The sequence below is a fragment of the Caenorhabditis remanei genome, chromosome III (assembly GCF_010183535.1).
Source record: "Caenorhabditis remanei strain PX506 chromosome III, whole genome shotgun sequence".
NCBI lineage: Eukaryota > Metazoa > Nematoda > Chromadorea > Rhabditida > Rhabditidae > Caenorhabditis > Caenorhabditis remanei.
Window position 1 is genome coordinate 14,832,854 of NC_071330.1, and position 24,593 is coordinate 14,857,446.

General features: G+C 36.9%; 5 protein-coding genes across 5 annotated transcripts; 1 reads left to right on the top strand and 4 right to left on the bottom strand.

Annotated features, from left to right (window-relative positions):
- Window positions 1-1,196: 1,196 nt before the first annotated feature.
- GCK72_011428 (uncharacterized protein) lies at window positions 1,197-5,805 on the top strand (the record flags this gene model as incomplete). Its single annotated transcript, XM_053728439.1, has 8 exons — window positions 1,197-1,255; window positions 1,300-1,554; window positions 2,143-2,275; window positions 2,957-3,171; window positions 4,240-4,338; window positions 4,398-4,516; window positions 5,481-5,638; window positions 5,689-5,805. The coding sequence occupies 8 exons, from the start codon at window positions 1,197-1,199 to the stop codon at window positions 5,803-5,805; spliced, it is 1,155 nt and encodes a 384-aa protein (XP_053588016.1).
- A 671-nt stretch (window positions 5,806-6,476) lies between these two features.
- On the bottom strand, window positions 6,477-10,447 carry GCK72_011429 (uncharacterized protein; the record flags this gene model as incomplete). Its single annotated transcript, XM_003099602.2, has 6 exons — window positions 6,477-6,609; window positions 6,662-6,854; window positions 8,287-8,351; window positions 8,571-8,754; window positions 10,230-10,393; window positions 10,437-10,447. 6 exons carry the CDS (start codon window positions 10,445-10,447, stop codon window positions 6,477-6,479), a joined length of 750 nt encoding a protein of 249 aa, XP_003099650.2.
- A 17-nt stretch (window positions 10,448-10,464) lies between these two features.
- On the bottom strand, window positions 10,465-11,823 carry GCK72_011430 (uncharacterized protein; the record flags this gene model as incomplete). Its single annotated transcript, XM_053728440.1, has 3 exons — window positions 10,465-10,711; window positions 11,247-11,687; window positions 11,735-11,823. The coding sequence occupies 3 exons, from the start codon at window positions 11,821-11,823 to the stop codon at window positions 10,465-10,467; spliced, it is 777 nt and encodes a 258-aa protein (XP_053588017.1).
- A 1,786-nt stretch (window positions 11,824-13,609) lies between these two features.
- On the bottom strand, window positions 13,610-15,097 carry GCK72_011431 (uncharacterized protein; the record flags this gene model as incomplete). The annotated part of the gene is made up of 4 exons (XM_053728441.1): window positions 13,610-13,772; window positions 14,585-14,730; window positions 14,776-14,964; window positions 15,020-15,097. The coding sequence occupies 4 exons, from the start codon at window positions 15,095-15,097 to the stop codon at window positions 13,610-13,612; spliced, it is 576 nt and encodes a 191-aa protein (XP_053588018.1).
- Window positions 15,098-15,131: 34 nt separating this feature from the next.
- Window positions 15,132-21,058, bottom strand: GCK72_011432 (uncharacterized protein; the record flags this gene model as incomplete). Its single annotated transcript, XM_053728442.1, has 8 exons — window positions 15,132-15,250; window positions 16,538-16,819; window positions 17,316-17,519; window positions 19,191-19,471; window positions 19,517-19,607; window positions 19,664-19,759; window positions 20,764-20,884; window positions 20,930-21,058. The coding sequence occupies 8 exons, from the start codon at window positions 21,056-21,058 to the stop codon at window positions 15,132-15,134; spliced, it is 1,323 nt and encodes a 440-aa protein (XP_053588019.1).
- Between the last annotated feature and the right edge of the window lie 3,535 nt (window positions 21,059-24,593).

A 24,593-nucleotide genomic window follows, 5' to 3' on the forward strand; every position in this document is an offset into this window, starting at 1 on the left:
AAAATTTTCGGGTTACTGTAGTTTTCGTGGTGGGACCCAAAAAAGTTGTAGTCATGATTATTCTTTCCTGAAAGCCCTAATTTTCCTGAATCCAAATATTCAATTTTCAAAACCATTGCGGCATTTCTGACTGGGTTACGGTTACAATTTTCTGAAAATTTGTGATTTTTTGAGTCCCGACACGAAAATTGTTGCTGGGGTACTGTAGTTTTTGTAGTTTGGTTTTTTAGTGATATAAGTTATTTTTGACAGCAGGTTTAGTTTATACTCTGTTTTTTTAAGCTTAAAAATAGTATTGTATCTTAAATAATGGCAAAGCTACAGATTTCTGAAATTTTTTAAAATTTTGAAATTTGTTGAAATAACTTTGATTATCATCGCTGGAAGTTAGGCAGTACTCATGAAAAATAAATTTTATGACTTAACGTGATTAAAACCTAAATTCTGCACATTTTAAGCCCAAAATCATTTTCCTGTGATAAATATAAAGAAAGTTACAAATTTTCGAAACTTTTCGAAAATCAAAATATAAAAACCTACCGTAATCCGGTAAAGTATGATCCAAATTTTATTAAACTTATATTTTCAGAATCAGATCGCTGAGAGCTTTCGAAAAAGTATAATCATGCCTAGGTTTGGAGCAAGTTGGGTCCCACCACGAAAACTACAGTACCCCGGCGGCCCCCTTTCGCGTCGAGACCCAATATACTCTAAAACTAGGCATGATTATACTTTTCTGAAAGCTCTCAACACGCTGATCTCAAAAATGTTATTTTCATCTAGATATTTTCAAGCCATGCCAAGATACTACCACTTTTAAGATATCTCTAGTTTCGAAAAGTTTCGAAATTCTACAACTTTTTTGTTTTTCAATAATTTTCGAAGATTTTTGGCTCAAATTACTCCAAATCTCTTCTTCTAATACCAAAATTCCAGAAACACCCGACTGGAGCACATCCTCCTCTTCCAGCCAGCAAAAAGAATGCACCATCTGTGGAGCCCCGTCAAATGGCTATCATTTCAATGCGGCGTCGTGTTCTGCGTGCGCCGCGTTTTTTCGGCGTACCGTAACCCTGAATCGCAACTTTGTGTGCAGTCATCATCATAATTGTCGAGTGAATTACGGTAGGTACTGGGCACAAAAAATGCGTCAGCAAAATTTGTTGGCGCATTTTTCGTTTATTGATTTTTCAGCGATGCGAGTGATCTGCCGTGCTTGTCGATATCAAAAGTGTTTGAATATGGGAATGGAGAGGTAACTACAGTAATCCAGACCTACCGTACCCCAAAAAATTTCAGAGCCGCAGTGCAACCGCGTCGCGACTGTAACGCTGGCCGTCGCAAGATTATGTATAACAATAACAACAGTGTCAAAGCATTCCCCGAAGCCCCGCCCCCTCCTACAGTAATCCAGCCTACTGTAGCGATGAAGGATGAGCAGAATTATGAGGATTCGTCGCCAGAAATGCATTACGCTCAATCGTACTCCTCGTCGATCAGTGAGGAGATAGCGATGTCGCCGAAAGTGTCGATTTGCAGCAATGATATGTCATTGTGAGTATGGAAGAGTAGATCAAAAATGATTTTCATTGAATCCTCGAAAGATTTGGCACATTTTGAGCTGAAAATCAATAAAATCCAATGAAAATTTCCAAAGTTACAGAATTTCGAAAAATTTCGAAAATTCAAAAATTACAAAAACTACCGTAACCCGGTCAGTTTTGTCTCAAACTGAATGAAACTTAAATTTTTTAATTCAGCAAGTTGAAACCTTTCAAATGACTATAATCTTGATAATTTTTGCTTCAAGTTGGGTCTCGACGCGAAAGCGGTTTTGGGTTACTGTAGTTTTCGTGGTGGGACCCAATTTGTTCAGAATATGGGCATGATTATACTTTTCTGAAAGCTCTGGACAAGCTGAGTTCAAAAATATTAGTTCTCAAAAAGTGACTCGAAATTCAGTGAGATATAGCAAATTGAAAATTTTCAGATTTTCGAAATTTTTCGAAAATCTGTAACTTTTTGAGTTTTTGTCCGATTTTGTTGGTTTTAGTCTCAAAACAATTGGTTTTTTGATTCCTAGCTGTTAGAAATGATTTCAGCATCTCAAAAATCTGAAACTCCATATAATTTTCTTTGCAGACACTTCGAGGCGGAACAAGTACTGGAAGATCTCCTTCGAGAAGAACGGCTATTCAATGAGAGACGGAAATTGTTGTATTGCTCGAATAGTTGCATTTCGATATTGTTGACCAACGAGAATGCGAATGAGATTGTGAGTTTCAGTTTAAAGGGAGGTACAGTATTCCCAACATAATTATTTTTGGAATGCGAAAATTAAGAGTTCCAGATCAGCAAGTGAAGATTTTTGAGGAGCTAAAACTATCTTTGTTTGCTAGAAAATAAAAACCGATCATTTTGAGACTAAAACCAACAAAATCGGACTAAAATTCAAAAAGTTACAGATTTTCGAAAATTTTCGAAAATTTTCAAAAATCTGAAAGTTTTTCAATTTCCTGTAACTCCCTGAATTTTGCGCCAAACTTCATAAAACCTCAATTTTTGATTTCAGCTCATTCTCAGCTTTCAGAAAAGTATAATCATGCATATATTCGGAGGAAATTGGGTCCCACCACGAAAACTACAGTAACCCGTATTTAAAGGCGCATGGAACTCGAATTGCTGCAAACCAAGGCATGATTATACTTTTCTGAAAGCCGGGAATGAGTTGAGTTCAAAAATACAAGTTTCATGTAATTTAACTCAAAATTCAGTGAGATACAGCAAATTGGAAATTTTTAGATTTTTGAAAATTTTTGAAATTCCGTAACTTTTTGAGTTCTTAACGTATCCCTATAATTTCTAGCTTAAAACTTCCCAAATTTTCTGAATTTTCTGTGAAAATTACCTCCGATTGTATTTTTTTTCAATTTTTGAAAATAATAATTTATTTCAGCCGTACTCTCTATCCGACCTCCAACCGCTCACCTTCGCCGGAATCCAGAAATTGATCCGTCCCCAGATTCTGTTGATTTATGAGTGGCTTCGTGGTTGGAGACATTTCGAGTTGTTGAATACGCGGGACCGAATGATATTTTTGAGACGATGTGTACTGTATCACACTATTCTCGACCCCTCTTACTTGTCGTTTCGATTGGGGCTGCCTGAGAAGTGAGTTGACTGTGGAAATTGATAGATTTTATTTTTCTAAACAAACTCAGAAAATTCTGCACATTTTGAGCTAAAAATCATTAAAATTGATTGGGAAATAACAAAGTTACAGAATTTCAAATTTCAAATGAAAATTCAAACATCACAAAAACTACCGTAACCCGGTCAGTTTTGCTTCAAACTCAATGAAACTTGAATATTCGGAATCAGCGAGTCAAGACGCTTTGAATGAGTATAATCATGACTAGATTTGGAAAATTTTTGGGTCTCACCACGAAAACTACAGTAACCCAATTTAAAGGCGCAGACCCTACTTTCGTGTTGGGACCGAACCTGGTCATGATTATACTCATTCGAAGCGTCTTGACTCGCTGATTCCGAATATCTAAGTTTCATTAAATTTGAAATAAAACTGATCGGGTTACGGTAGTTTTTCTGAATTTTTGAATATTGAAATGTTTCGAAATTCTGTAACTTTTGAAATTTTCAATTATTTTTATAATTTTGGCTCAGAATGTGCAGAATATTTGAAATGTGTCTGGAAAAGTAACTTATCCACAAAAAATCTATTTATTGACTAGAAAATAACTGAAATATGACAAAATTTGTAAAAATATAATTTTTGAAATTTTTCGGAATTCTCCTGAATTTTTGGGTTTTCATTATTTTTTGGCTTGAAATATGTAAATAATTGGATTCTGAAAAGTACGAGCTTTCAGATGACTATAATCATGACCAATTTTCAAAAACTTTCGGGTTACTGTAGTTTTCGTCGTGGGATCCAATTCACAAAAACTACCGTAACCCGGTCAGTTTCGCCTCAAACTCAATGAAACTTAGATATTCGGAATCAGCAAGTCAAGACGCTTCGAATGAGTATAATCATGACTAGGTTTGAAGAAAATTGGGTCTCACCACGAAAAGAGTCTCGGGTTACTGTAGTTTTCGTGGTGGGACCCAATTTGTTCTGAATGTAGGCATGATTATACTTTTCTGAAAGCTGAAAACACGCTGATTCCAATTTCAATGTTTTCGGATCCCAAAATTGTTCACCCGACGAAATTTCAGATTCGTAATGTTCAACGGAATGTATGTTGGTGCGCAGCCAGGTGACAAGACTGGATGGGAGGACGAAAAAGATTGTATTAGTTCGGATTTGAAAACTAAGTGAGTTTGGTTATTATTAGATAAAAAGGAAAATTATTTTTTTGAAAAATTATTTTCAGACTGTACCGCCCACTAATGGAGAGACTGGTGAATGAGGTGTGCGTCTCAATGAATGCGATAAATTTGAGTTTTGTGGAATTTGTACTTTTGAAGGCGTTGGTTTCGTTTAAGTCGTCAAGTGAGTCGGGTGGGGTCTCACCACGAAAACTGTGACTGAAAAGAAAACTGGGAGTTTCAGATTAAGAGGTGGAGATTTTGAAGCTTAAACTATTTTTAATAGCTAGAAAACAAAAATTCGATTATTTTGAAACAAAAATCAACAAAATCGGACAAAAACTCAAAAAGTTACAGATTTTCGAAATTTTCGAAAATTTTTGAAAATCGGAAAATTTTCAATTTGCTGTATCTCACTGAGCTTTGAGTCAAATTTTAGAAAACTTATATTTTCAGAATCAACACGTCGAGAGCTTTCAGAAAAGTATAATCATGCCCCCTATTCCGTGCAAGTTGGGTCCCAACACAAAAACTACAGTAACCCGAGACCGTTTTCGTGGCGAGACCCAATTTTCTTCAAACCTAGTCATGATTATACTTATTCGAAGCGTCTTGACTCGCTGATTCCAAATATCTAAGTTTCGTTTAGTTTGAGACAAAACTGACCGGGTTACGGTAGTTTTTCTGAATTTTTGAATTTTCGAAAATCTGAATTTTTTCGATTGCTGTATCTTACTGAATTTTGATCCAAACATGAAGAATTGTATCTTTTCAAAATCAGCTTGCCAATAGCTTTCAGAAAAGTATAATCATGCCCCTATTCCGTGCAAATTGGGTCCCACCACGAAAACTACAGTAACCCGAGACCGTTTTCGTGGCGAGACCCAATTTTCTTTAAACCTAGTTATGATTATACTCATTCGAAGCGTCTTGACTCGTTGATTCCAAATATCTAAGTTTCGTTTAGTTTGAGACAAAACTGACCGGGTTACGGTGGTTTTTGGGTTTTTTTGAATTTTCCTTTGAAATTCGAAATATTTCAAAATTCTGTAACTTTGTTATTTTCCATTAGTTTTTAATGGTTTTTGGCTCAAAATGTGCGGAATTTTTTAAATTTGTTTCTGAATCCCAAAAATCTTCAGTTTCAGCGTGTTGTGACGTCTCCCTGCCTCTCAAAAAATTCATGAATCAATATATGGATTCAATACTTCGAGCGCTTAACGTCCATTATCAAAGACTCGGTATGACAAAAGATGAAATTGCTCAGCGGATCGGAAATGTCATTTTGATGATGAGCAGCATTTTTGTAAGTGGAGTGGGCGTGGCCTATTCAATATTGAAAAATTGAAATTACAGGCGGTCGGAATGGAATGTCTCGAGTCACATCAGAAAATTCAATTTTTCGATTTATGGCAGCTGGATGACTTATTGATTAAATTGATTCAACGTGGCGGTGGCGCTGCTAATTATTGATTTTTTTGTGATCTACACCTCAAATTACCTCTTTTCACTACTCCTTTTGGGTCTTGCCACGAAATTTTTTGTATAAAAAATAAAAATAAACTTTTTTATCAGATTGATGATCATTTTAAGATAAAAATCAACAGAATCGGATTAAAATTCAAAAAGTTACAGATTTTCGAAAATCTTCGAAAATCTGAAAATTTTCAATTTGCTGTATCTGACTGAATTTAAAGTCAAACCTGATGTAAGTTATATTTTTGAACTCAGCTCATTCTCAGCTTTCAGAAAAGTTTAATCACGCCCATATTCCGTACAAATTGGGTCTCACCACGAAAACTACAGTAACCCGAGACCGTTTTCGTGGCGAGACCCAATTTTCTTCAAACCTAGTCATGATTATACTCATTCGAAGCGTCTTGACTTGCTGATTCCGAATATCTAAGTTTCATTAAGTTTGAAGCAAAACAGACCAGATTACGGTAGTTTTTGTGATATTTTTGAATTTTCGAAATGTTTCGAAATTCTGTAACTTTTGAAATTTTCATCGGATTTCACTGATTTTTAACTCAAAATGTGCAGAATTTTTCGAATTTGTCTGTCAAAATAAAATGAAGCAAGTCACGTTTATTTTTTTCAAAATTAACTAAAACTAGGCTCCGCCTCAAAAAATACGGGCATCGTCAAACAATGTTCTCAATAGTTTCCCGTTCATCATATTTCTCAATAATCGAGTGCATATTTTGACGAGCCAGTTCAAGACACGTCTTGTCAATTCTATCGAAGGATATTGAATGAGTGTTGAGTGGAATCGAACTGCAAAAACATAAAAAAAGGGTTACTGTACTACTCTCACTTGTTCACATACCTTCTGATGATCCATTCGAATTTGTGGTTCGTTCGATCGTAAGGCTCCGTGAGCACAACAAAATAAGAGCCAGGTTCTAGAAATATGGGTCCGCAAGAAATAGAATAATTCCAGTCGTGGACTGTCTCCACCAGATCTCCACACTGGTTATCGGCGGTGGCTTTGTAGATACTCATGAAATAGACATTTTTGTCTGAAAAAGAGGCGTTTTAAGACGTTTTTCAATTGGGATGGTCACGGAGTCAGTATATCATTAGAAAACTGAAAAAACGCTGCCCTCAAGGTCTGGCATTCGAGAAACCCGAAAAAATTTTGCAATTTTTTTTTGCAATTTTCATATTTTTGTTACTTCCAGAAAGCATTTTTCAAATTTCGAGCATTCAGACATTCGGACACACCGGCAGACAGATTGGCACAAAAATTGTGTTATTTGGTGATGCCTTAGGCTCAAAAGCCGAACTTTTTTCAACGAATTAAAAAAACTTCTGCGTTTTAAAAAAAACCCTTCTAGTTCTCTGAAAAGTCTACCAAATCTTAAGGTATTAATATAATTTTGAAGCTCTTAACTTGGTTTTTTTAAAATATAAACTACATATTAAGGTACTTGGATCCCTGGGACCCAAGTTTTAAGCCTAAAACAAACTAAAGAAAACTTCGACCCCGTTTTTCTCGAATACCAGGTCTCGAGGGAAAAAACTGAATATATATTTAGAATCAGCGTTTTTTCAGCTTTTCAATGATATACAGTACCGGACAAAAATGTATCAACTTTGGCAGTTTTCAGTGGAAAATGACCAACTTTGACAGTGTGCCATAGTGATTCTGAATGTCACACCATAAAAATGTTTAATGAATCATATAGATTGAACGTAGAACTCCATTTTTGTAGTTGACAACTTTTTTGTACGGACACTCCTTATAGTCATTTTAAGACGATTTGCACTATTTTGCACTGAGATTGGTCGATTTGAGGGAGAAATTACTTTGTCGATGTGTAACTAGCTAGGAATTGCCCGCACAAAAAAGTCATCAACTATAAAAATGGAGCTTTACGTTCAATCTATATGATTCATTAAAAGTTTTCTCGGTGTGACAATCAGAATTACTATGGCACACTCTCAAAGTTAGTCATTTTCCACTGAAAACTGCCAAAGTTGATAGCTTTTTGTCCGGTACTGTAGTTCTCTGAAAACTCAACAAAATCTTAAGGAAATAACATAATTTTGAAGATCTTAACTTGGTTTTTAAAAAATATAAACTACATATTAAGGTACTTGGATCCCTGTGACCCAAACCTTAGTACAAACTTTGACTCCGTTTTTCTCGAATACCAGGCCTCGAAGGCAAAAACTGAATATATATTTGGAATCAGTGTTTTTTCAGCTTTCAAATCATATAGGTAACTCTAAACTGACTTCATGACCTTCCGGAACGTTTTTAAGCTAAAGAATGTGGGTTTTTTTTTGAGATTTTGAGGTTTCTAAGGTTTAAAAGTGACAAAAACATATTTCTAAAGTTTTGAAACGTCTCGGTTTCAAATTGTCCCTGGTTTTGAATAAAGTTGCAATGTGTTCATAATATCCCTAAGAGCCATTTCCAACGATTCAGGACATTTCAAAACTCACCCAACAAAGAGTCCGCAACTTCTACACTGATTTCCTGTCGTTCTTGTATGTTGAGTTGGAGTACACTGAAACTTTTTTATTGTCCTCTTTTAGAACTGCGTCACCCCCCGGATAAGAACCATTTTTATGGTTCTTATCAGAGTTGTCTGGAATCCGGATTCCGGATTCAGAAATTCCGGAATTCCGGGTTATTTGTCATTTCGGTTCCGGATTCCGGATTCCGGAAGTCGAAAAATGCTATTCCGTACAACTCGGGTTTTTATCCGACCAATCCCCTCACTTACATCCATTCCTCCACATTCCCTATATTTGTTTCGACTGTTTGAGTGAGCCTCTTCTCATACCATTTCTTCTGGTACTCACACACGTAGATCAAATCGAAATGTTGAATGAAATGCGTAATTTCCATCCAGAACAATTTCGTTGACGCCAGCGATTTATCAAGAGAGTCGAATTTGGAAGATACTTCTGGAACAAAAAACGAAAGTAGGAAGTAAAATTTTGGAAATGAAAAAAAAAGTCGGAAATGGAAAAAAAAATCCCTGAGGCACTATTTTGGATTGAAATCACCCTAGGCACCAGAGTTGCATGGAAGTGAACATTTCTTATCCGGAAGTCAGAAGTCGGAAGCCGGAATTCCATGCAACTCTGCTAGGCAACGCCGCTGGGCTACAAAAATGAAGCCCTTAATTTGATCTACAAGCTCGACTAACAATTGAACGCACTTGGCAACCAGAGTTGTGCGGAAGTGTATTTTTCGAAAACGGAAGTCGGAAGTCGGAAGTACAAAGTTTTGGGTCAAAATATTTGCGAATTTTTCAATTTTTTAATGTTTTTGTGAGTATAAAATCGTTAATATACGAAAAATGATTTATTCTGAATGTATTTTGGCCGTTTTCTTTAGATTTAACCAAATTGACAAGATTAGGCTCAAAAACACGTAAAATGAGACATCCGGACACACAGATAGACACTGGAAACCAAAAAATTTGAAGAATTCTGGAATTCTGGACGGATTTTAAGGACATTATCATGATGTTTTGGCTGAAAATCTGAATTTTGCGGACGTCTGGACCAGGAGTTGAATCATAGTAAAAACCGCTGAAATTCCCGGAATTTTGAGATGTTAAAAAAAATAAATTTCTCAAAAATCCTCAAAACGTCAAAAATATACAAAAATTGACTACTAAGAATACCAAACAGCCATCAGTAACCCTTGCAGAACAAGCAAAAAAAATTTTGACGCTATACGGGCTCGAACCCCGGTACTCAGGTCCCCCAGCCATCACTCTTACCCACTGCGCCACCTGTAAATCCAAATTTTTAGAACCTTATCAATATGGGGCTCGAAACTTCAGAAATTTCATGGAGAATCTGGAGCAAAAATCAGTGGAAAATTAGTTTTTGACTGAAGAAAAGCCTATTTTTTGTCCTTTCAAATCATTTTTTTCCATGTATTTCTGCGAAATGTAATCTTCCTAAACCAGTCGGTTCACGTCGCCTAACGGCGACTAAACCTCCTTTTCTACACCACAATTTGAAGAAATGAATTAATTTGAAGAATGAAAAAGTTCTATAATTATTTTCCCCGTGAACTCCTATTTCCCTATTTTGGAAACGAAAGCCACTGAAAGGCTTGAAAACCGCAATTTTCACCTAGTGACCTAGTTGAGACCTATTCTAACTAAAAAAATAGACGGGCATTGCGAGGGGAAAATTTCTGATCTTTTGGTCCAATTTTGAAGAAAATCGTGTTCAGTAGGAAGGGCGGTAGGATCGGCGACATACACACATACACACAGAATTTGGTGTTTGTTAATAGTAAAGATTTCACAGTTATGGAATGACGGAAGTCGGAATTCCGCACAACTCTGTTAGCAACTAGTGAACGCGTTACAGATGCTCTAAGTATTAATTTCAACAACAAAAAATTGTTGACCTACCATCCTCGTAAGCGGGTAACTCGACATTTTCCTTGTATTTATCCACACATGAGTTTCCAATTAAAATCAATCGATTTCCATCGTGTTCTTTAACATCTAATATCGACAATTCACTATTCACATCACAACGACTCGTTTTAGCGGCAAGAAGGTGTCCGTTAGAGCTGAAATAGATTTTTGATCTACACATTAACTTCATTGACTTACTGATAACCCATCAGCTCCTTCCAAAGCTTCACTTCATCCATTTCTTTATCGATTTTTGTGATCTACATGGACAACCGGTCAAATAAGTGAACGCCTCTTCACAACTGCCTTCATCCAGATTCCCATAATTTCCTTTGACTTTTGCAAACGCTTTTTCGATTAACGCCACCCATAACTGACATTGAATTATATTCGCATAGATAGTGCGAACGCCATAACTTTTGGGAATAAAATAATCCAATTTGAGCACTTCCCACTTTCCATTGATGAATAGTCTGGAATTAGTGAAGATAATACAAATTCTCAGAAAAAATGCGGAGTTTTGAGCCTCATAATGATGGGGTTTTGGTAATTTTTGACAAAAAATCATGTTTTGGAAAAAAATTTCACATCAAAAAAATTTTTATCTGACATATTCTGCCATATCTCGAAATCCAGTGATTTTCCGCGGTTCGAGTCCGCGTGGGGTCAAAATTTTTTGCTTGTTCTACAAGGCTTACTGATGGCTTTTTGGTATTCTTAGTAGTCAATTTTTGTATATTTTTGACGTTTTGAGGATTTTTGAGAAATTTATTTTTTTAACATCTCAAAATTCCGGGAGATTCAGCGGTTTTCACTATGATTTTCAGATTTTCCATAAAATTTCTGAAGTTTCGAGCCCCGCGTGGGGTCAAAACTTTTTTGATTGCTTCGAAAGTCTTTTTAATGTTAATCTAGTGGTTTTGGACATCAAAAACTGTTATTTTTTCAAATTTTTTCCCCCAAAAATTTTAGTAAAAATTTTTTTTTTTGACATTTCGCCTTACTCACCTAACCTGTACCATCCCACAATCTTTTATATAATCCCTATCCGGCAGAACATGTTCCAATATCTCCTTCCGTCTAGCAATACACATTAACGGTGCCAATAACCAAGCGTCGTCAAGATATCCCTCACCAACATGAAACGGCCATGGATTGTCGTAAACACTCCATTTCGTAGACCGGATCTTGTTACAGTTATGCAACGCCTTCTCAAATAAATTTGAATCTGGTTTCCAAGCTGGGTCCTTGGCTCTCATCGCTTTATTGTTGTCTATATAACTATGCATTGCAGCCGTAGTTTTCAATAAACTTGTCGCATAATTGTTAATTAGTTGATGAGGTGCCCACCATGCAACTGGAGTCAAGTCCTCCGATTCCTCCATATTCGTTCCGATCGAATCTTTGTTATGTGGAAATTCCGGGTCAACGAATAGTTTTCGCGATTTCCTGGAGATAGTTAGTTATCAATGTTTGCTCAGAACGGGACACGGTACCTGAGTCGGTGGGCATGCTCTTGAAACTCATTGTCGATTTCTCCAAACTTGTCATCTGGAGACGGATGAAATATTACGGAGAAGGACATGGGAAATGAATATTGTTGTGATCTTGGTAGGGCAATGAACAGAAAAAGAAAACGTGGAATGTCACGTTGGAAGCTTTTATTTTAGAGCGACCTTTGTCTGATTCAGAGTTCATCATTTTTATAGGGACACTATCATGTAAGTTACAGGTCATCATTTCCCCCCGTAACCGACAAAAAACTTTGACAGTCTGTACCTTTCCAGGTAGAGTACCTACAAAAAATGGACAACTACAAAAATTAACTGATTCGTCAGAAAATCAGATGACACCGAAATGCACGAACAATACGAATACAATTTGAAACTTGAGTACTTCTAGTGGGATTTTTCGAGAAAAGTTGGAAAAACAAAAAAAATCAATTTTTTTTTCCAAAATTATCTGGAAAATTGAACCTTTTATGAATTTTTGGGTGAAAAGTCTATTATTGGTCATATTTTTCTAGGATGACGTCATAGGGGACTGGTGACATATTGTTTGTAAATTACTACCATAGGGGTACATATGCTATAAAAAGAGTTCGGATTGAAACAACTTTTTGCAACTGTGCCAAGAGGAATCCTCATCATACAGACAACGTCAATCATCGAATGCTTATCATTTATTAACCAGTCGCAGGCGTAGCAATAATAATAAAAGAAAAAACAAGAAATTATCTCCGAAAAAATTTTTATTTGCGGGAAAAATAATAATTCAACGTCGCCATCTGATTGAAGAGTTGTTCCTTATTAAAACTGAAAAGCATTGATAAATAATTATGGTATTCTTAGAAATAAACTCACAATGACTCCATGGGGGTAGCTTTCCTTCTTTCCACAAATGAAGCAGACGTACGTTTTTCCAGCTGAATTTTGTCAGTTTTCAAATTTATCATGATTTCAGCTTTCTAATGATTTATGACAGGCTACACTATTTTCAAAGCCACTAACTTACTCGAGAAGAATTTGAATTCTTCAAACATTGGAGCTTTGCAAGTGCCGCAAGATGGTGGGAAACACATGGCAGAGTAATAAAGTGGCCTGAATGGATAGTATGAGTCTTCCTTATATGCTAAATCGAAACTGAGGAAATTGAAGTTGCTCATCTTAATTTTGATTGACATTTGATCTATCGTGTTGCTATTTTGAAATTCTGCAAGTGACATTCCTCACCCTTCCTAATGTTAATTCAAACATTTTGAGACTTTGATTTATGTGTTTTGCAAAAAAAAAATGGCTAAAACCCGAGAAAATAACATTTCAAAACGTTTACATGTATTTTTTCTAAACTGTTGTTCGGAAAAACGTTGTGACTCGGTTTCAGACATTTTTAAAAAGAGGTTTATTTAATATTTCAATCATCGTCTATATTGAATTGTGAGATTTTGCTGAAATGGTTAATTTTGATAATTTCTCACCTTTTTTTTTGAGTAAAAATTTCAGTCATTCGTGTTTAAATGTGTGTATAATGTCATTTACTGAAAATGTTGAAAATTGTTGTTTTCTTACTTTTTCAACCCAGAAAGAAATGCTCTAATTTATAATTGACCGTTTGCAGTCGTTGACCCAGAATTCCCACATACCAAAGATACGATCGGAACAAATGTTGGGCTACAGTTTAAAATGTTTTATTTCACAGGTTTTTTTCAAGTTTTTACAAAATATGAAAAAATAAAGATAGGACAAAAATATAAAGAAATAAATATTAGGGAAAGCTCAATCAACACACATTACTCAATTAAAAGGTGTGGGTGCCTAGTTTAGTGATTCGTAGATTTTGATATAATGGAAATTGGGCATAAATAGAAATTACTAGTAAATAAAAGCAGTGATAATCTCATAACAGTCACGTTCGACACCCTTTCTGTTCGGCGATTCGTAGACAATAGCGCTATTCCGTGGCTTGGGGGTACAACTCAAACAGAGACACAGTTCAACACGTTCTTTAGCTACCGTTAGCACGTTGAAGACGACTCTGGAATTTTCTCAGACTGATATCATTGGAAAGCTGGAAAAACGCAGATTCCAAGTATATATTTGGTTTCTGCCGTTGAGGCCTGGTATTCGAGAAAAAGCAAGGTCAAAGTTCAGTAACACGAAAAAAATAGTAATTTTTCCTGCAATTTTCAAATCTTTGTAACTTTTTGGAAACATAACCAAATTTTGGGATTTTTTGGCATTTGGACACACCGACAGTCAGATAAACACAAAATTTGTGTTCTAACTTTTTTCAACGAAATTTTTTGAACAAAATAAAAATTTCAGCGCTATTTTTCTTTAAATCGTTCTAACTCTCAACTCTCTGAAAACTCAACCAAATATTGAGGTACTGATATAATTTTGAAGGTCTCGAATTGGGTTTTTCATATAAATTACGTTTTAAGGTACTTGGAACTATAGGCCTCAAGCTTTAGAGTAATAATTCTCTATTTTGCCAAAATGTGAGCTTGTTTTTCTCGAATACTAGGCATCGAGGGCAAAATAGGGTTTTAGGCCTAAGGCTTTATCAAGAACACAAATTTTGTGTCTATCTATTTGTCGGTGTGTCCGAATGTCTTATCGTCCAAAAACCCGAAATGTGGTTAAGTTTCCAGAAAGATACACAAATTTGAAAATTGCAAAAAAATTGCTTTTTTCAGAACTTCGACTTAATTTTTCTCGAATACCCGGCCTTGATGGCAACAACTAAATATATATTTGGAATCAACATTTTTTCAGCTTTCTAATGGTATAGATCATGTCACATAACTCCAAACTGACTCCATGAGCTTCCCCATCGAAAAATACCTCAATCTTCTTCCGTATGTACCATCTTGAAGATAGAACTGGTGAAACGCAGAGTTTTGCGGCGTAATCTGTGTTGTCAGGTAAGCGATCAGCCGGAGTTCATTGGCAAGCATTTTTGCACGCTCCGATGGATTTTTGACGTAGTGCTGTAAACAAAAAGTTGTTCTAAGACCAATCTTCTATATATGTACATCAATAGCGCGCTTATAAAAATCATCTTTTTCGATCTCTGTGAGCGGCTTTTGTCTATTGAACACCTCCTCTTGATAATCCGGAAACAAAGATGTATCGAGATCCTTCAAAAGTGTCTGACAGTCTTGAGGGTGTGAAAGAAGAATATGCAAGGAGCCCATTCTTTCGTACTGTAGTCGAAGGACAATCTGTGCAAAATGATAGTAATTTTCGAAAACGTCTATAAAATTTAAACAAACTCACTTGAAACCCTTTCAATGGATTGTCTTCTTCATACTCCTCAGCCACAGCAGAAGAATAAAGATAACAAACTACTGACATTGTTTTATAATCATATTTCAGTTCGTTCTTCTTTTCAAATATTTGTTTTGTGAACTTCATCGTAGTTCGGATCACTTTCTCTCCAACATCCTTTCAGAATCTGCTTGCACCCGATAATATATTTGGATAGGTCGATTAATGGATCGAATTTTTCTGAAAACAGAAATTTTTTAGAAATTTTAGAAAAAACGGACAAATGTTGTATATCTTGAAAAACCCATTCATTTCAATTCAAAAATTACAGCGTTTTTTTGCTTTTTGACGGTAACCCGGTGCCCGAGAGCTCATGCTCTAGTTTCACAGGATTTTTGGAATCAGCGCATTGAGAGCAGGCTTGGTCGGAGTCGGAGAATCGGATAATCCGATTCTCCGATTCTCCGACTTTTTTCGGAGAAATTATCCGTCGGATAATTCTCCGACTTTTCATTTCGGAGAAATTATCCGTCGGATAATTCTCCGACTTTTCATTTCGGAGAAATTATCCGTCGGATAATTCTCCGACTTTTCATTTCGGAGAAATTATCCGATTCTCCGAAAAAAAAGTCGGAGAATTTCGGAGAATACCGGAGACGACGACACTCAAAACTCTGTTTTGGTGATATTTCTACTGGTAATCGCTTTTAATGTTGATAAAACATGTTTTAGAAAGGTGAATTCTGAAAAACGCAACAGAAAATCCGTTTTAGAAGCATTTTTGGGAACATTTTTGGATTCTCCGAAATTATCCGAAATTCTCCGATTCTCCGAGAAAAAAAGTCGGAGAAAATTTCGTATATCCGAATCTCCGACTTTTTTTTTCGGAGAAAAAGTCGGATATCCGATTCTCCGACTTTTTTTTTCGGAGAAAATTTCGATTCTCCGATTCTCCGAAAATTTTTCTCCGACCAAGCCTGATTGAGAGCTTTCAAAAAAGTATAATCATGCCTAGGTTTGCTCAAAATCGGGGGGAGGGCCCACCACGAAAACTACAGTTGCATTAAGTTTGAAACAAAACTGACAGGGTTACGGTAGTTTTCGTGATTTTTTTGAATTTTCGAAATGCTTCGAAAACCTGTACCTTTGGTATTATTCAAGATTTCATGTTATTTTCAAGCTGAAAATACCTAAAGTAAGTCGAAATCGCTGAAAAAAAACCTCTGTCACTACAAAATAGACTACAAAAACTTGAAATAACCCGAAATTTTTCAAAAGTGGTCATGATTATACTCATCTGAGAGCCCTCAATTTCCTGAATCATACTATTTTTATTTCAGATCGATTGGACCGTTTCTGACGAAGTTACAGTAGTTTTAGCCCCTCGGGCTGGAGGTCAGAGCGCGGAGATACCAGACACTCTGCGTCTCTAACCCCGATATTCAAAATTCAGAATATACAAAAAATTCAAAAATTGAAAAATAGCTATAGAACGTTCCCCAGCAAGTCTTCACTTTTGTAGCATACCGTATGCTTCCAGAACCGACTGAAACGCTTGATAATACTTCACTTCGGTCAGCGAAAGTTTGCATTCATTGACCAAAGTTGGTGAAGACTTATAACCATCGGAAACAAATGAATATGAGTAGGTGGTAGGTGATGAAGAAGATGAAACTGTTGTTGACACTTGGCACTTTTCTTGTTGTTCTGCTCTTGAGTTGACGGCAATAACTGCAGGACCAGTAACGCCGGGGCATTTTATTCCTCCACTTTCTAATTTTGGATCAAAGACCGGAACTGGCTTGCCTCCTGCAAACAGATATACAGTACCGGCCGAAAATCTATCATATTTTGCCTTTTCAAGTTGAAAATGCCCAACTTTGAGAGTGTGTCATGGTAAGACTAACTGTCCCACAAAATAGATTTTTGGGATCAAACAGAACAAAGGTAGAACTCCATTTTTGTACTGCACAACTTTTCTGTACGAGCACTCCCTATAGATTTATAGTCATTTTTAGACGAGAACTCAAAAACCGCACTATTTTGCACTGAAATAGATCGATTTGAGGGGGCAAAATTACTTTGACGATATGTAACTTGTTAGGGAGTGTCCGTACTAAAAAGTTGTCAATTACGTAAATGAAGCTCTACTTTTGGTCTGTATGATCCATTAAAAATCTACTTGATGGGACAGTTAGTTTTACTATGACACAATCTCAAAATTGGACATTTTCAACTGAAAAAAGCATAATATGATAGATTTTTGGCCGGTGCCGTACACAATCTCATAAGGTCAGAAACTAACCAGTTAGAATGCTCTCAGCTTTGTTGTATAAACTTTGTGCATATTTTCCCTGTGCTATCACCTGTCCTTCAGTGTATCCGGCTCCTGCACGGCGTGCGTCTACCATTTGTTCTGCTTTTTCCATCTCCGCGAATGCCTGTTCCATAAGCGTCGCTGCTTCTGCCGATGCGTCCACCGATCGTACGGCAGCATTCTGCACGGATCCTGCAATTTGGCTTTTTTGATAACAAGTGAGTGCATCACCGACTGGTACAGCGTCAAAAAGCGCGCCAGCCAATCAATCATATTATTTTTTGAACTGAAAATCCAGTATTTTCAGGTTTTTTGGATTACAAAAGATTCCATCACTCAAAAAATAAAATTCTCTATCTTATGAGCCGAAACCTGTAAAGTTTTGTCTGAGATTTATTTTAAGAGTTTCAGCCATTTCAGCCATTGTTTTTTTTCTAAATATTATAACAAAATTTTTGAACACTAAATTTTGGATAGTTTTCGTGAAAAAATTGAAAAATTTGGGAAAATTCTGCTGAAATGTTGGAAAACTCAGTAACAAAAACGTTGATTTTTGATTTTTTCTAGAATTTTTGCAACTTTTCACTCAAAACAGGTTTCTGAGAGTATAATAATTAAAGTTTTCATACAAATTAAAGATACTTGTCCACAAAAAACGCATTTTTAACCGTTTTTTTGATATTTTGTTTTTGGTTTTCGGTCGATAATTTTTTGAATTTTTCGATATTTTTTTTGGAAAAGTCAATAAGAATTGTAGAAAATAAAATTTGTCATTTTATATCCAGAAAACGTGAATTTTGGTCAGAACTTGACTTTTTTGATACAGAAAAACTGGGTTTGAGATTTTCAGGCATTTCAGCCAATTCTTCTTTTCTAAATATTGTAGCAGTTTCTGTTCGAAAATGTTGTTTTCGGCAAAAAAGTTATACGAAAGCACTTCCTTTGACGGCTCACATTTTTTTTCCAATAGGGTTCTATCAAAAAAATGGAAAAAAAATCAACTACAAAAATGAAGTTCAATTATTGCTCTGTTCAGCGTATAAAGAATTGAGAAATTTATCGGACAATTAGATGACGCCGAAATACACTGTCAAAATTTGTCATTTTTCACTAAAAACTGCTAAAGTTTGTAACACATTGAGGGGTACTGTAAATATTCCTATAACCACAGTACCGGACAAAAAGCTCTCAACTTTTGCACTTATCAGTGGAAAATGCCCAACTTTGAGAGTGTGTCATGGTATCTGTGATTGTCCCATCAAGTAAATTTCTAATAGATCGTACAGACCAAGAATATCAGACTTGTCACGGGCCGGGCCAAAATCAGGAAAAATCTCGGCCCGTTTTGAAACATTTTTTCCAAAAATTTTGTGTTTTTGAACTTTTTTTTGGAAATTTTTTGGAAATATAAATTTTTTAAAAAATTGGTAGAAATGGGTACCCATTTTTGAATCTGGGCCGACCGTGTCGGGTCAAGAAAAATCTCGGCCCGATTTTTGACAAGTCTGAAGAATAGAACTCCATTTTTGTAGTTGACGACTTTTTTGTACGGGCACTCCCCAGCAAGTTACATATCGACAAAGTAATTGCTCCCTAAAATCGACCAATTTCAGTGCAAAATAGTGCGATTTTGAGTTGCCTACTTAAAATGACCTTAATTCTCTAGAGAGTGTCCGTACAAAAAAGTTGTCATCTACAATAATAGAGCTCTATTTTTGATCTGTATGATCCATTAAAAGCCTATTTGATGCGAAAATCAGTATAACCATGACATACTCTTAAAATTGGCCAATTTCAACTGAAAACGGCCAAAGTTCATTACGACGTACTGTATATATTCCTATAACTAGATCAGAAACCAACCAGTTCTAATGCTCTCCGCCTTGTTGATTAGATTCTGTGCAACATCGTACTGCGCCTGCACCTGTCCATTTGTATATCCGCCTCCTTCACTCATTGCTTCAGCTTTGGCTAACGCCGTTTTCGCCTGTGCCGTAAGTCTCCATGCTTTCGCCGACTGAAGAATATTGGCTCCTTGAGAACCAGCCATTGCATCACCGACAGGTGCAGCGACAGCGTCGAAAAGCGCGCCAGCCGATGGTTTCTCCACAAATTCCCCCACAGCTCCTATGTAACCTTGTGGTCTGAAAGTTGTCTATTCATCCGGATGTCTACTCACGCCTACTTACTTATCAGTGATCACTGTGTGGCCTATATCAAACGAACTTCCTGTTGCCATACCGCCTGCCACTGCGCCTACTGGACCACCAACTACAAAACCTGGAGGGGAAAGGAGATTATTGAGTTTATTACCAGAATTGTGAAATTTTTTTCACCTGCGGCTCCGCCCACCATGACACTGGCAGTTCTGCTTGCAGATAACATTGAACGATCCCCTTTATCACCGTCTCCCATCGCATAGTGAACAGCTCCTAGAATTCGGAAAATACAATTTGTTTCGGCTAAAAATTGCCTTTCATTTTTGTAGTTGATCATTTTTTGATAGAACCCTTCATCAAAGGTAGTTTTATTTCAATTTTACATTTTTTGCACTGAAAATCCAGGTTTTTTAAGGCTATTGGATTGAAAAATCCAATCCATCAGAACTGTAAAAAATAAATGTCTTATTAGCCGTGAGTTTTGGGCAGAAATTGATTTTTTGATACAGAAGAAAGAAGTGATTCTCAGAAAAAATGAGTATAACTTTTTTGGCAAATAAAAACATTTTCGAACATAAATTGTACAGAATGTACTTAACAGTTAAAAGTTCCAACATTTTTTACCGACGCGTGTTTGCGAACTCAGTGCAAAACTTAATAATTTAGCACTAAGTCCGCAAACACGCGTCGGTAAAAAATGTCGGAACATTTTTGTCGCGACAATACAATTTTCCGAAAAAAGTTCGAAAAAAATCTAAAAATTATTTGAACGAAAAAAGTAGTTAAATATGTATACCCCCAGAAGCGTGTTTTGAGTACAAAGAGTACAAAACTATGAAAAATTCCAGGAAAAATTCAAAATGACTATTTTGGTACTTTTTTTTTGAAAATTTCAGCAGAATTTTTCAAAATTTTCGAAAATAAAAGAATTGAAATAAATCGTGTAGTTCTATCTCGCAGTGTGGGAGACCCCCAGTTTTACGACCAACAAGATTAATTACCATCTGTCCCGCGGGAGTGTAAACATCCAGGCGGACACATTTCCCTTTTCTCATTTTGTTCTCGCACTTTGTTTTAAAGCGGCCAATAAATGATTACAATCTACAAAGATTGTTGCTAAATTTTCAGAAAGTCACATTTCTCGTCGTGCTGTAAACCGTCTGAACATATAATTTATTTCAGGAGTTTGCTTACTCCAATAAAAAAAAACTTAAAACTATTTTTGACCACACCAACATTACTAAAATAAGCCCACAGTAAGCAATCACATGAATTACCTTTCACGTGACCAACGACAGGTATTCCATCCACTGCACTTGAAATAGTATTCATACCTCGATCGAATGTTTCTTCTGCTTTTTTAACATTCCCAGTCGCAGCATAGGCAACAGCAGTCAGCTTAGATTAATTCACAATTAAACAAGACTTCTACAAATGACCTACCTGAGAAACTCCGATTCCTTCGTGAAAAAATCTCTCCTGAGTTCTCGCAGCTCCTTCGACGTCTCCAGTGACAAGTTGAATAGTGGATTTGACTTGTGAAACCACAGGAATAGTATTCGTGTTTCCCATGATGAAGACGAGTTGAGTTGGCTGGAGTCAACATTTCGTTTATATACGAAAACTAGCAGTGTGACTCCGCCCTCTTCCTCAGAAATCTTCTTTAGAAAAATTAAAAATGAGCAATGGGACGGTTGTGTTGTTTCATTGGACCTGTCTAAAGTTCAGTATGACAAAAGTAACGTATTTTGATGTTACCTTGAAAGTGTCACTTTGAAAATAAAGATGAGCAATAAGAAGAGAACGAGTTTTCAATTGTTATCTATGGTTAGCGTATAACCGGAAGTATCAAAGTTCAATTTGAATTGCTAATCTTAATTTTAATTGAAATGTTATCTACATCTGTTATTGTTTTTGAGATTCTACAAGTGACATTCCTCACTCTTGGTAATGTTAATTTAAACAGACTTTGATTTGTGTGAAACAACAATAATTTTGCAAAAAGAAAAGGCTAAAAACCGAGAAAATAACATTTTGAAACATTTATTGTTCTGTTTTTTTTTCAGCAATTTTCAACATTTTTAGCAAATGACATTATACACACATTTAAACACGAATGACTGAAATTTTTACTTCAAAAAAAGGGTGAGAAATTATCAAAATTAACCATTTCAGCCAAATCTCACAAATCAATATAGACGATTATTGAAAGATTAAATGAACTTCTTTTTAAAAATGGCTGAAACCGAGTCACAACGTTTTTCCGAACAACAGTTTAGAAAAAATACATGTAAACGTTTTGAAATGTTTTTTTCTCGGGTTTTAGCCATTTTTTTAATTTGCAAAACACATAAATCAAAGTCTCAAAATGTTGTATTAACATTAGCAAGGGGAGGAATGTCACTTGCAGAATTTCAAAATAGCAACACGATAGATCAAATGTCAATCAAAATTAAGATGAGCAAATCAATTTCCTCAGTTTCGATTTAGTATACAGTACCGCTCAATAGGATACGAACTTTGGCCGTTTTCAGTTGAAATTCTAAACTTTGGTAGTGTGTTATGGTAATTGTGATTGTCACACCTAGTAGGTTTGTACTGGACCCTACAGATTGAAATTAGAGCACCATTTTTGTAGTTGAGGACTTTTTTGTACGAGCACTTCCTAGTAAGTTCGACAAAGTAATTTCTCCCTCAAATCAACCAATTTTAGTGCAATTTAATGCAATTTTTCAGCTGTTTTCTAAAAGTGACCATAACTTTCTAGGGAGCGTCCGTACAAAAAAGTTGTCAACTACTAAAATAGAGCTCTATTCTTGATCTGTGTGATCCATAAAAATTTATTCTGTGGGACAGTTAGTTTTACCATGACGCACTCTAAAAGTTGGACAATTTCAACTGAAAACGGCCGAAGTTCATATCCTATTGAGCGGTACTGTATAAGGAAGACCCGTATTCATACTATCTATTCAGGCCACTTTATTACTCTGCCATGTGTTTCCCACCATCTTGCGGCACTTGCAAAGCTCCAATGTTTGAAGAATTCAAAATCTTCACGAGTAAGTTAGTGGCTTTGAAAATAGTGTAGCCTGTCATAAATCATTAGAAAGCTGAAATCATGATGAATCTGAAAACTGAAAAACTCAGCTGAAAAAACGTACGTCTGCGTCATTTGTGGAAAGAAGGAAAGCTACCCGTATGGAGTCTTTGTGAGTTTATTTCTAAGAATACCATAATTATTTATCAATGCTTTTCAGTTTTAATAAGGAACAACTCTTCAATCAGATGGCGACGTTGAATTATTATTTTTCCCGCAAATAAAAATTTTTTCGGAGATAATTTCTTGTTTTTTAGTGGCCCCGCCTCAACCCCATGTCCACGGAAACACACGGAATCACAGAAGGCAAAGGAAATGAATATACGCGTGGCAACCGTAAAACCCACTCCACATCATGAAAGCCTATATAAGATCGAACTCTGTGATAAAATTTAGTTTTGCTTTTGATAAGCACGCGAATAAACCGTCCTTGTGTTGTAAGTTTCTTTTCTTTTCAGATCCTCAAAGTCTGTTTCTGTCCTAACCGATAGAAATAGATAACTTGGGGGCCGAACCAAATTAGTTGTAGTAGTAGAAGTCAGACGCTGGTGAAGGTGATAAGACCTGATCCGAGCTCCTTCTCTATTAGAGCTATTTTTCAATCGGATCGAAGGTCCTTTTGGAGAAAACCCGCCCGTTGACTAAAACTCAACGGACGTATCTTTCATTCTCGGAGATCGAAGATCGAAGAGACTATAAAAAGTTTGTATTTACGGAGGTGTCGTTGCAGACGTCGAGAATGACTGCTAACGGAAGTATGGAGTTTCTGAGTACGGATAGCACTCAGAACAACTCGGAGGCCGGGAACTCTGCGTCTTCTCGTATGAGTGAGGTGAGCCTGCGGGAGCGACGCAAGTTGGTGAGAGGGTTCACCGATTTTGTGGAGGCGTCGGGCCAAATGGAAAGCGATATTTTTGAGGCGGTCAAGATGACTTGCCAAGGTACCGCGAGACAGTTGGAAGGATTGATTGCGCCGGTTAAGAAGTACGGTAAAGAGTTGCGCGAGCGATTCGATGAGCTGGGCGGAGAGAGGTGGACGTTGGAGATCATCGGGTTGATGAGAGAAAATCAGGTGGAAACTGTAGAAGAGCTGCGAGAGCTCTGTGAAAGAGCGGCGCTAGTGCGAGGCGGCAGCGGGGAACAGGCTACGCCAAGCAGTGACGATGTGAAAAAATTGCAGGAGTCGTGGACTAAGGAGAGAGAAGAGTTGTATGAGGAGCTGAATAAATTGACGAAGGAGAAGGCGTTGGCTGATGAGACGGTGTCAAAGTTCAAGGTGGCGTTGAAAGAGGAGCGGGAGGCGCACGAGAAGTTGAAAGGTGTCTTCCAGAGACAGGAGGGTGAGACTCAAGGAGGGATACAGAATGATGAAATAAAAGAGATTCAGGTGCGCTCGCCGAGGCAAGACGCTGGAAAAAAGTCGTCAATCAGAAACTCGGAGGAGGATCTGTTGAAAACAGGTACGGATTGGGAGCTATCGGAGAAAAGTAGAAGTTGGTGCGGGGACTTGAGTGCCAAGGCAGTCAGCTGCAGCGCGGAGAATGCGGTTATGAAAGAGATGGTCTCATCTATGGGGAGAATGATGAAGGCATCGGCGTTGCCGGAGCCAAAAACGTTTGATGGTACTGGTGACTTCAAAGAGTTCCGGAGAGCATTCCTGTTGAAGTACCAGCAGGTTACGGATGAGGACGATGAGTTAGTAGCCATATTGGAGGAGAGGTACTTGAAGGGGGCAGCGAAGTCACTGTTCAAGTCACTGGAAGATAGGCATGAGCGGCCGATTGCTGAGTTGTTCGTGGAGTTTGAGAGAAAACTCCGGAAGAGACAGGGGGATGCGAAGGCTGAGGCCTTGCATGAATTCGATCGCCTTCAAAGGGCTCCGGGACAGAAGTTGTGGGAGTACCTGGTGGAGGTAGAGAAGTGGTCGAAAAGGGCGTATCCCGAGGTCGAGAAAGCTACGTTGTCACAAATGAGGACCACGAAGCTGATGAGGGCCACGGAGAATGATGA